The 12533-nt window shown below is 39.7% G+C and overlaps 1 protein-coding gene across 1 annotated transcript; it reads right to left on the bottom strand.

Moving 5' to 3' along the window:
- Positions 1 to 7002: 7002 nt before the first annotated feature.
- Positions 7003 to 8419, bottom strand: LOC145739973 (uncharacterized). Its single transcript, XM_081995296.1, has 3 exons — positions 8158 to 8419; positions 7972 to 7976; positions 7003 to 7845 (listed from the first exon to the last, which is right to left on the bottom strand). Exons 1-3 carry the CDS (start codon positions 8417 to 8419, stop codon positions 7003 to 7005), a joined length of 1110 nt encoding a protein of 369 aa, XP_081851422.1.
- Between the last annotated feature and the right edge of the window lie 4114 nt (positions 8420 to 12533).

Genomic DNA, 12533 nt, shown 5'->3' with positions numbered 1-12533 from the left:
TTAAAATGACGATTTTTAACAAATTGATTAAAAGTTTTTAAATTCAAAATTAAACGATATGATCCATCAGGCTTCTGAACCGTAAAGATGTTTGAAACGAACTGGCCAACACTAGGAGCAGCAATGGAAATCGCTCCACTAAGCAATAGCTTATCGACTAAGCCCATTATGATTACCTTTTCAGTGTTAGACCACTTCCTTTCAACTGGAACTATGTTTTGCCTAGGTTGTTTTACGAAGGGAATATACATCCCCCTTACACAATGCAAAATATTGCTATGCATCGACAAATTCTCCCAGTTCTTACTAAAGTGTCTTAAGCGACCAGCTGATTTGCTAACCTGAAGCTCTGGCGAGATATTTATTGTCGTCGAGGTCTTTGAGGACGACGCTTGTCGTTCTCCTCCCTCCAATGGAGCGGCCGAGTCCTCTTGTTCCGAGATGGTTGAGATCGAACCGGAACTCGGTTGGGATGTTCACTTCTCCTGGCTCATATCTTGAAGGGAAGTGGACTCTTTAATTGAAAAGCTGCCTTTTCCAAGTCCTTTGCTGATTTCACCCGAGAATCTAAATCATTTCCAAAGAGAGATTCAGCTCTGGGAGTAGACGAAAGCACTTCTTTCAGATCTTTATTCAGATTCAAAGCAATTAACTCAATAACAATAAAAAATTATTTAAAAAATATAATATAATAAAAAAAATAATAAACAATAAAATTATTGTTGAATACGTACCTCAAGGGAAATAATAAATATTTTAAAAAGAAAACCACCAAACCGAACCAAATTCAAATAACTTACAATTAACGCTCAAACAACAACTTCCGCGTTCCAAGTAAATTGCCAAACATTTTTGACATTGGCAATGAAGGTAACACGAAAGTTACTAGAAAATGAAGTTAAAAAATTAAAAATTACTAGCAAAACTATCTTTGGTTATGCTTTGCCGAGAATTAGGCCGGGTTTACCCAGCTTTATAACACTAATTCATAAATGTAGTGATAACCACAAATCTTGTTTATTTTTGAAATTGAAATTAATGAATAAGTACATGTTTATGCAATTACAAATCCTTATCTTTATTCTTAATAATGACAGATGTCAATGCGCTTTTTGACTTTTGATTTGACATCAAAAATTATTTTCTGTTTCTGTTTATATAACTGTTTCTAACCTCAAAACAGTCAAAACTAAAAAAATAATATCTAGATTAAAATCCAAAATACATTTAAATTTTTAAATCAGAATTTCGTCCACTTCCATTTCAGGGCTTCTTATCTATCACCCGCCACTCCAGGCATCCAGAGTAAAAAATTAATACTTAGTTTCGTATAAAAAATGAAAGCAGATCAAAATAGAAGAGTTGCTGTGTTAGCAACAAGTGGTCTCCTTTTTTTTATATTTTTCCTGCTGTGTGGCAACGACAAAGACGATTTGGAGTTCGTCCTATGAACCGAAAGCGAAATTCAGAGGGCCTGTTTGCTACCTTAATAAGGGATATGCTAAAATTAGAATGGGATGAAGAGCAATTTCATAAGTATTCCCGAATGAGTAAAAGACAATTTCTTAATCTTCACAAATTGGTTGCACCCTATTTACAAAAAGACAAGAAGAGGCTTCATATAGCACCAGCCCAGCGTTTAATAATGACTTTGCAGTAAGTATTTTCATTAATTTCTTTTTGCATTCCTGTTCAATTACCTTATTGTTAAAATTTGTTTTCAGTTATCTGTCTGAGGGGTGTTTGATGTAGGAGATTGCGTGGGGGTACAGAGTAGGAAAAGCTACAGCAAGAAATATCCTTATTGATACTTGTGAAGTTTTATGGAGAGTGTTGCAAAAGTCACAACTTCCTAAGCCAACTATGACTAAATTTGAAGAAATAAGTAACCAGTTTTACGAAAGATGGAATATTCCCAACTGCATAGGTGCAGTTGATGGGAAACATGTAGTTATTCAAGCACCAAAATGCGCAGGAAGTGAATATTTCAATTACAAGAAATCATTCAGCATTATTTTGATGGCATGTTGTGATGCTTTCAACAGATTTACAATGGTTGATATAGGAGCTGCTGGAGCTAATTATGATGCAACAGTTTTTAAGAATAGTTCAATGGGTTATGCCCTTTTATCAGGACTACTAAACATACCTCCTCCTCTTAAGTAGGGCTAGGCGCACAATTGAAAGTGCATTTGGTATACTAAGCCAAAGGTGGCAAATTTTACGCAGACCAATTGTTGCTAGCATAGATACTTGTGAACTAATTATTTAAAGTACAGTGGTACTACACAACTACCTACTGAATGATGAAATGGAGATCAATAAAAGTGACAGAAGGTATTGTCCAACAGGATTTGCCGATTTTGTGGACAAAACTGGCACAGTTCAACCTGGGACTTGGAGAGAAGAGGGAAAAAGTCTCAAATCTGTTGCCAGAGTGTCCTCAAACAACCCAACCAATGTTGCAAAGCAGCAGAGAGATATTAGCTGATTTTTTTTCTTCACCTGCAGGTTTTGTTCCATGGCAAGATGATTATATTGTCACACCCGTGTTAGTAGTTACGGTGCACACCCAGTAACCACCATAGTCAGCAAGGTTAGCGTATTGAGGTCGCTGACGAGTATAAAAGATGCACCGTAGCTCGGCTAAGACACCGAACTCTGGGGTCATCCCCAGAGGGAGGTCACGAGCGACAGTCCGAACTTTCTAGTGCCCGGACGGCTCGTTACCTTCTTGGAAGCCCAGGCTGAAAAGACAAGAGTTCTTACGCATACCACGAGGTGACCGTCCGAACTCTTGACCCTATCAGTACCTTAAGTAAGTCCTTTGGGCGTGTCGGTCATAGGGGCTCCCTGCTCGTATCGAGCGGGTTTCGCTAGGCGACACTTCAGGAGGGCTTACGCACCTACACCTACACATACACACACACACACCCCCTCTTGGACAGTGTTCAATGTGCGTCCCGCCAGCGGCGGTCCTAGCGGCCCTCCTAATCTGGGGGTAAGAGCTAGCTAAATGTTATCTGGGTAATAAATAAAGACAACATACTTGAGCTACGGGCTTGTTTCTCTTCCTACGCTACCCCCGAAACGTGACATGGTGGAGGCGCTCCGTTCAATCCCCGTCTATTAATCTTCATATTGATAGACACACCCTCGCAAATTGAAGCCAATTAAGTCACGGGAAAAAGATGAAACAGAGAAGAAAGAAGAGAGGCAAAGTCCAGAAGAGAGACAAAGAGAGAGAAAGAAAGAGAGACTATGAAGACGACACAACAATGCCCACCCCCACAAGTTCAAGCACACCCCAGAAGAATCAAGACGAGTTTTGAAGGACCAGCCTGCAGGTTCGCAGTTGCTTGAACTGAGTAGGGCAATATCAAGAGCGGCCTGTAGGTTGCCCTAAACATTTTAGTGTATAGGAGCACATATTAGTATTGGGTAAGATAAAACTAAATTTTTGATGACTAGGTTTCATAAAATAAGTGTATGTATAGTTAATGAAATGAGAATATCTCGATTTCTAGGCCAGTGACACAATTCCCGACCTAGGTACTTTGCTGAGGTAGCAAAATCGCGCAAGTATCAGGTGTTTTGTTTATAATTAAATGATTAAACGAACTTACCTAAGTGAAGTTTAATCCTAATTATATGAGGCCTCGTCGAAGTAAATAAGGTAGTTGTAGTACCCCCGTTTGGGGTCAGTCGTTTCAAAGGTAAAACCCAAAATAAAAAACTTCCCAGTACCGGCCCTGTAACCTTCCCCTATCGCCACTACGCATCCTCTCGAATCATTCTTGTTTAAAGTATTGTTGCAACACCTTTGGGTTTGGGAAAAAAATAAAAAATCTGGGGAGGGAGCTTATTTACTTCGACGAGGCCTCATAATTAGGATTAAACTTCACTTAGGTAAGTTCGTTTAATCATTTAATTATATTTCAGCCTCGTCTTCGTAAATAAGGTAGTTGTAGTAGTTTAAAGCCAGTTGCAACAATTTCCAAGTAAAAACCAAAAAAGGAAAGGAAAAAGAAACTGCATTTTCCATAGCTTTTTAATGAACACGAGTTAAGCATTACTAACAGAAAATTTGAAGCTGAAGCCAGCTAAAAAAGGGACGTCAGCTTATTACGTACGCCTATAAAAAACATTTATTACATTTCTAGGAGTAAAAACTAAGTTTAAATTAGCCACCGCTGAGAACTGCATTAGCAAAGGAAGAATCAGATGGCACCAAAGGTCTCTGATAGAAATTAGCAAACGTTTTAGATTTATCAGACCAGCCTGCTGCTATTCGAATATTTTCATAACTGACTCCTTTCCTAGCCGCAGCTGATGTGGACGCATGTCGAGTGCTGTGGGCGCTAAAGACGGAAATATCCACACCACACTGACTTAGGAAGGTTTTCAGCCATCTGCTGATAGTCTGTGTAGAGGCCGCTCGATGCGGTTTTTTTTGCGGTTATGAAGAGCGCAGCCACATTACCTCGCAAGGGCTTGGTCTCTTTGATGTAAGCAAGCACAGATCTTGCGGGGCAAATAATTGAATCCGTGAAAAAAGGCAAGACCAAAGTGGGAGACGTGGTCCTAGGCTTAGACGTTTTTAATCTCTTTCGGATATAGATTTCAATTCTGTCGGACAAAGTGTTGATGTTTTGTAACTCTATAGAAGCCAGGGTTTGAACTCGATGACCTGTAGCTAGCGCTAGCAGCATAGCGGTTTTAAACGTTAGGAGTTCTAACGGGAGATCTGTGGTAGATATCTGTTTGATGTGGTTTAAAACTGTGGTGGGGTCCCAAGTAGTCTTATACTTGGGGAGAGGAGGCCGTAGACAGCTTAACCCTTTAAAGAAGCGTTTGATTCGAAAATCTTCACTCAGGGAAGGACCTAGTATCTGTGCAAGTGCGGCTCTGTATGAATTTAACGAACTGAAGGAAGCCCCCCGGTTAAAGTGTCGAGTCAGAAACTTCAACACGGACGGTACTGATGGGCTGAAAACATGCTCCTTTTCTTGTTTACAGAAAACCCACCATAACTTTAGCCCTATGTTATATTGATTGATGGTCTTTTCCGTAATCGATGCTAAGCATATTTTTAAGGACTCCTTTGGCACATCCCCTTTTTTCAATGCTTCCAAGATACAGTTCCGGCCACCAGGGTAATCTTCTTCCACAGTGGGTGGGGGGTCCTGTTAAATGATAACAGAGTTTTAGAAGGTTGTAAAGTAATCGGAATATCTTCGAGTAAAGATAAGAATACAGGGTACCATGGTTGAGATGGCCAGAGAGGCACCACAAGCATTCCTCTAGCCTTATCCGCAATAATTTTATTCAAAACTCTAAAAATCATAGAGAATGGCGGAAAAGCGTAAAAACGCAATTTGTGCCAATTTAAGGTAAAAGCATCTACAGCCACGCTTTCGGGGTCTCTTCGCCATGATACAAACCGATTGCATTTTGCGTTGTTTCTACTGGCAAACAAATCGATTTCTGGAATACCAAGACGTTTCGTAATTTGATCGAAAGCTGGTTTACTCAGGGACCACTCGGTTTCCTTAGCTAAACTGCGTGATTCTCGATCTGCCTCTCTGTTCTCCAGAGATTTTATGTAAGAGGCGTACAAAAACAAGTTACGCTGCTCGCACCATTGCCATATATCCCGTGCAAGAGCGTTCAACTTGGGAAACTGCACGCTTCCCATCTTGTTAATATATGCCATGGCAGTAGTATTGTCTACTCTGCATAGAATATTACAGTTCGACAGCTTTGCTGCAAAACATTTCAGCCCAAAAAATACTGCTTGAAGTTCGCGATAATTTATGTGGTGTTGTTGTTCCTCCACTGTCCAGGAGCCACCTGTATTCCCATTTGCACAACTGATCCCCCAACCAGTGTTTGAGGCATCAGAAAATATTTCTAATGCATAATTTTCAGACCGAATATAATTTTTGGCGGTAGGAAGTCTCTGAATCCACCAGCTAAAATCACTAGAGAGATGCTCTGGTAAAGACATTTTTGCATTGAAGTTCTGATTAGAATGCCGTAGAGCTAAAAACTTTTGACGTTCCAACAGTTTGGTGTAAAGCCATCCATATCTAACACCAGGACAAACAGAAGTCAGTTTTCCCAATAACATGGCAAACTGACGAATTGAACAATGCTTTAGCTGCGAAAATGCTTTTACCAATTGTAAAATGTTTTGAGCTTTTGCTGGGGCCGGACTAATAGACATGTCACGTGAGTCGAAGAGAAAACCGAGGTATTCTATAGTCTGGGATGGGACCAATTTGCGCTTGTTATAATTTGGTAAAAACCCCAAAGATAAAAACAAATCAAGAGAGGCACGGACATTTGTCAAACAGTCATTAGACGTAGGTCCTAGCAGTAAGATATCGTCAAGATAAGCTACTGAGCGAAAACCTTGGCTCCGGAGAGAATTAAGCACGGGTTTCATCAGTTTTGTAAATACTAGAGGAGCAATATTCAGTCCAAAAGGTAAGCAATTGTATTCATACAGGGTGCCATCAAATTCAAATCTGAGATATTTTCTAAAATCCGAATGGATGGAAATTAAGAAATATGCATCCTGTAAGTCGATAGAGCACATAAAACAGTTTTCTGTCATAAGCCTTGTCACCGTACGGTGATCTTCCATTTTAAAATGCGAAGTTGAAATGTGCTTGTTCAAAGCTTTTAGATTGAGAATGAGACGATGTGATCCATCACTCTTCGGTCTGATAAAAATTGATGATATATATTGGCCAGAACAAGCATATACAACGGCGATGACATGGTCTGCTAAAAGTTTATCAATGCATGGCTTAACAAGGCGTTTCTCCTTAGGAGACCATACCTGGGTTTTAAAAAATGTCTGATTCGGTATTGATGTAAACGGGATTTTTAAACCAAGAAACCAACCTTGGATTTTTGTATCCGGACAAAACTTTGTCCATTTGTAGTAAAAACGTCTTAGCCTGCCAGCGCTACCCACCTGTAGATTTGCTGCTAACGGCGAAACGTTTTCTTCCGTTGGCCTTGGGACTGGTTGTGGTTGGTGTAAAATTGGCGGTTGTTGGGAATCTGCTTGAATTGCCTGATGGATGATTGATGAAACTTGCTCCCCTCGCGCCGAGTCCCCTGATGTTGCCGAGGTGGAGCCTTGTAGTTTAAAGCACCAGCCGTGCCCTTGTATGGTGTCTTTGAGATCTTTGGTTTTAAGGTTTTCCCCGAGTCTTCCAAACTTTTTGTGTTTTTTAGCCTTTCTTCTAGATTTTCTCCAAACAAAAAGGGGTCAAGAGGGATATTATTGTTGATCTCCTGAAACTCTTTGCTTAGGTTAACAGCTATGAGGCCCCTGCGCGCTAATGTTTGTTGATGAAATGAATCCATCAACAACCGGCTTGCGTCATTCAGCAAACTTATGTGTTGCCTGTTGCCTCCTCCCTCCTCCGCCAGAATCAAAGTGAGTAATCGTCCCAAAGCCGATAGTGTAGCCGCCATTTGACTTTGACTAGACGCCATACGCTGATCACGTTGCGCATTAGATGTTGAAATGGCTTTCAGCACTACTGGGTTTAAAATGGGAGCCCCCATGTGTTGCAGATTTTCCGGAGGAGGGTATTTCTGGATAAGTAATTTCTTTTCGTCCTCGGATAAGCCAGAAGCTAGTAGAGCTTTCCAACGCGGGACCAAGTCCGGGTGCACATTGGGACCCCAAGATATTTTACTGTCCGCTTTTTCTCCCAGAATAGCAACAACATCATCGCTGAGGCTGCCCGGTGCCTCTTGTGGCGGGGAATCATCTAATGACAATATAGAAAAGAAAAATAATACACCGTAAGTCGAGAGCTACAGTGGGAGAATAGACTTAATGCTTTGTATGTTTAACTAAACATAGTGTACTCATTGACACTGGTGTGGTGTGCTCATCGACACCACGAAAGGAGACGAGTAAAGAAAAAATGTATTTATTACTGTCCCTTTATTTGCGACTCTCATTTGAGTCTAGCGTGCTCATTGACGCTTAATTCAAGCCGGAAATTGAGGAAAAAAACATGGAAAAAAAAAAAAAACCCCATATGGTAAAAACAAAAAATACACTCATTGGTATTTTAATTCATGAGGAACGAAACAAATTAAACGGATAAAAAATAAACCTACCCTTTTGTTCAGGTTCAGGTGGTAAATCTTGGGCGACAACGCAATCACCGGCCTCAGTAACATCGGGCGACCCCATCATGCTGGGCCCGGGGGAGGCACCCTCGACTGATGACGACAACGAAGCACCATCGGAGTCGGCGTCGACGGAACCTGACGAACGGCGCTGCGAACCACCTGGTCGACGCCGACGGGGTGAATAAGCCGGGCGAGCCCGGTTTGGAATATGGCCGCCATTTTCGATATTTTTCAGTCGTTTGTCCATATCTTCCATAAGCTTCAATAGCTTGTTAGTTGCCCTATCTTCTGACAGAGATCGACTGCGACTCCTATGCCGACTTTTTCTATGCCTCTTTGGCATTTTCACAGGTTTTCCACAAAATACAGTACGACACCAAATAAAAACAGACGCGTTTAGACTGACACACAAACGAAGAATGATTCGAGAGGATGCGTAGTGGCGATAGGGGAAGGTTACAGGGCCGGTACTGGGAAGTTTTTTATTTTGGGTTTTACCTTTGAAACGTGTGAGACTGACCCCAAACGGGGGTACTACAACTACCTTATTTACGAAGACGAGGCTGAAATATAATAAGGTCAGAAGCTAATACATGTTATGTCTGTTTATGTTATTGGAGTCGGGCTTGTTTGCTAATTAATTGTTGACTTTAGGGGCCACCTAATTACCTCGTTGCGTCTATCGACAAAGAAGCGAGAAGAAGAGGAGCAAGCCTAGGAGAAACCAGCATCTTCGGATGGGTTCCGCACCGTCGGTTATACACCCGCGTGCACCCAGAGTCCCTTAAATGACGGCCTGAAGAAGGTTCTCCAGATGGGCTTAGAAATGACGATGTATAGTCCAAAGCAACGTGTGCTAAAAAGAGAGCACGCAATGGACCAAAGATGTCGAAGCTAAGCGATGGATTTCCGCTTAGACAATGTAGTGCCGAGAGAAGGTACTAGAAGATGGTGCCCGATGCAGGGGACAATTTACGTAACATTCGCTTAAATGAGAAGGCAAGAAGATAGACGCAACAACAAGGTTGAAAGGTGACCCAATGAAAGGAATAATTTGTTTTTTGAGTATGCAAACATTGCAACGTCTAAAAATCGAGAAGTAGTTAACCTAACCTAACCGTGGAAGTGTGCCTACGTAAAATTTAAATAAATGGAGGAAATAAGTAAAGACATTTTTTGTATTCTCAAATTTATTAAAAATAAAAGTGAACATTTTAAACAGTTGTTACTTATTTTGACAGTTGTGGGCTGTGAGATTGAGAAAGAAAGTCAATGTGATTTAATGGTTAATCACCATTAAAATTACCCACATTTTCTTTCTCAATCACCTCTGCTATCTGAACCAAAAATTGAGATTTTAAGATTAGTTTTTCCTTTTCACTTTTAATTTTTTTCATTGACTACCATTAATCTTCAGTTGACACATTTTCTTTTTTATCTTTTTCTAAATTTTCATTCAACAAGCGTGTAATATTGGAACCTGTACATATTATTATGGATATCTGTACATTTGCTCATAAAATTATTTAAGCAAACATCATTCTTTTGAGATTTGCTGCTTCTGTTTATTGAGCTTGATAAAGGTGTAGTGGCTTCTAGGAAAGCTTCTACTTTACGCTTCTTACTGATCATTACTGGTGTTTCAACTGAAGGTTCAACTGGTAGGCCTGTTGAGGCACACTGAACGGATGACTGTGCCCTTTCTGCAATATCTGTGGACACTGGTGATAGTATTCTATCTTCACGCTCTACCAGATAATCTTCCCATCCATTGTCACTTTCTAAATTCAAAGAAGGGTTGGATTCAATTGTATCTTCTTCAGGCTGAGTTGCAATTTCTGTTTCCACTGTTTCATTATTTGCTTTATGTAAAACAATGTTTCCTTTTGTTCTGAAATTTTAAAAAAATATTTAAGTTTTGAACATATACATATTGACATTTATACCAGGCCCTACCTTCGGTTTTGAATAACACGGTCCAAAAACTTCATCTTATTGAAAAGCGGCCACACATTTTTGACCCCTCCTGCTGCTCCTGATGGTACATTTTTTTGGATTCTTCTTTCTCGTAGGTATTTAGCTCGCAAGTACTCCCATGTTCTCTTGAGATTAGACACAGATTTTAAAACAATCAAATCAACTTGAGATTCGTTTATAAATACGGGCATAAGTGTTTTGTAAATTTTAGTTTTTGGTCCAGTATTATGCCTAAGTATTTTACGTCATGTTTGGGTTCAGTTATGTGGCCGTCCGCGGTTATGTTTGGGGAGTCGTCTTTGATCTTATGGTTTGGTAGTAAAAGTTGGTTTTTAGTTGCGTTGGGAGTCAGGCTCCATCTGTAGGACCATGTCATAGTATCGTCAGTAAGTGCTTGTAGTTTTGAGACTGCTTTTGACGTAGTTTTGTCGTGTACTATAAGTGCAGTGTCGTCTGCGTATTGTAATATGTATGCGGTTTTGACAAATTGATTTTTGTCCTGCTTGTTGTGATTGTATATGTCGTGGCAGTATAGGTTGTAAAGTAAAGGTGAGATCCTTGGGGTAGTCCTTGTTCAGGACTGAAAGGAAAGGAAAGTGTGTTGTCTATCTGAACGTGCAGTTGTCTATTTTCTAGTAAATTGTGTAAAGTAAGTATTTTGGTGTATCAAGTTTAAGTAGTTTGTAAAGTAGTCCTTTGTGCCAGACACTGTCAAAAGCTTTGTTAATGTCCATGAACAAACAAGCTGTTTTGTTGCCGTTGAGGTGCGTTGTTTGTATGTTGTTGGTTAAGATAAAAAGTGGATGTATAGTCGAGTGTTTTTTTTTAAAGCCAAACTGGTATGATGGAATGTGCTGTCCGATCTGTTCTTGAAGTTTGTTTTTTATGATGAGTTCGAGTAATTTGCTTAGTACTGGAAGTAGTGTAATAGGTCTGTAATTTTGAGTTTGTGTGTTGTCGAGTCCATTTTTTGGAATGGGAATTATTATGCCCGTTTTCCATGCATCCGGTATTATGTCCGGCAATTTGCTTTTAATTTTGTCCTTGCCTGGTGCGGTGTTCTTTAAGTTAGTCAGTGCTTTATCTTATTCATCGTTAGAGATTAACGGAAATGTGTTGTCAGTTTGGTTGTCAAAGTAATTGTTGTACCAGTCGTTTATTAAGGTCCAGTTTTGGTCATCAAAGTTAGGGTTAGTAGATGTTTGAAAAGCTTTCTGAAAATGTCTGGCAAATGCGTTAGCTTTGTCTTGGTCTGAGTATTGTTCGGTATCATTTTCGTTTATTGTCCCTAGCGGATTTGTTTTCTTGTACCGTGATAGTTTTTTAATTTTCTGCCAGTATGTTTTTCCGTTGACATGTTCAATATCTTGGCATGCTTGCAGCCATTTGTCTTGTTTGTATTGGTCTATTAAAGTCTTGACGTTTCTGTTGAGTTTGTTAAGTTTTCTTTTTAAATCATTGTCTTGTGTGTGCGTGTATAGTCTGTATAATTCTCTTTTTCGTTTGATTAGTCTCAGTATAAATTTTGGCAGGGTATGTTGGTAGAAAGTGTATTTTACCCGTGGAGAAAACTTTTCTACTGCCAATGTCAATTGTTCTTGTAAGTTTTCTATGGGAGGTGTTATCGTTTGTGATTGTACGTAGTCATGTATTTGTAGCTGAACTTTTTCTATGTTTGTTTTATTTAAGTCAAATTTTTGTGTGTTATCTTTCGTATTTAATGTAGATTGTGTTTGTTATATGTTAATATCAAACGTTATGGCTAGATGGTCGGAGCCTAGTTCGTTGGTCAAGTTAACATTGTTTATATTATTTGTCAGGTTTGCTGTATGTAGTAATACGTCTGGGGTCGAGTCTTGGTTTTCTGGCATCCGAAAAGTCGGAGGGGTTTGTTTTTTAATAAAGTCTGAGTTGTCTATAAATCTGTTTAGTTTAGTCAGTATGTTTTGCTCGATGTCTGAATAAGGATGGATGTATACAAGGAAGATATGGATTTTGTCGTCAAGGTAGGGTATAGTAAAGTGGAGACAGTCATTCAATGGATTATTCAGAGCGGGAGGGTTTGACTTTCCTAGTTTTATTGATGGTTTTAGCAGTACTGTGGCTCCTCCTCTAGCGTTGTTAAGTATGTTACCATGTCTGCAGATAAACTGCCAGTCTCTGTACGTTGGTGTCTGTCCAATTTTAGTTTTAGTTTCCACAAACATACAACAGTCAGTATTGTTTTGTTCAATGTAATTGTAAATAAGGTATTTTTTACTGTTCAGTCCGTTAATGTTGGCGTAAAGTACTTTTATATTGAATGTTCTATGTTAGTGATTGTTTGTTTTAGTTGGTCCTGGGGTTCTGTCGCGGATTGTCTGTTAGGAAGGAGCAGGTCAAAC

The sequence above is a fragment of the Ips typographus genome, unplaced genomic scaffold (genome assembly GCF_016097725.1).
Source record: "Ips typographus isolate SLU unplaced genomic scaffold, UJ_Ityp_2.0 IpsContig87, whole genome shotgun sequence".
NCBI classification, from domain to species: Eukaryota; Metazoa; Arthropoda; class Insecta; order Coleoptera; family Curculionidae; genus Ips; species Ips typographus.
Note: the sequence above shows the minus strand (reverse complement) of the source record. Positions and strands in the feature narration are given on the sequence as shown.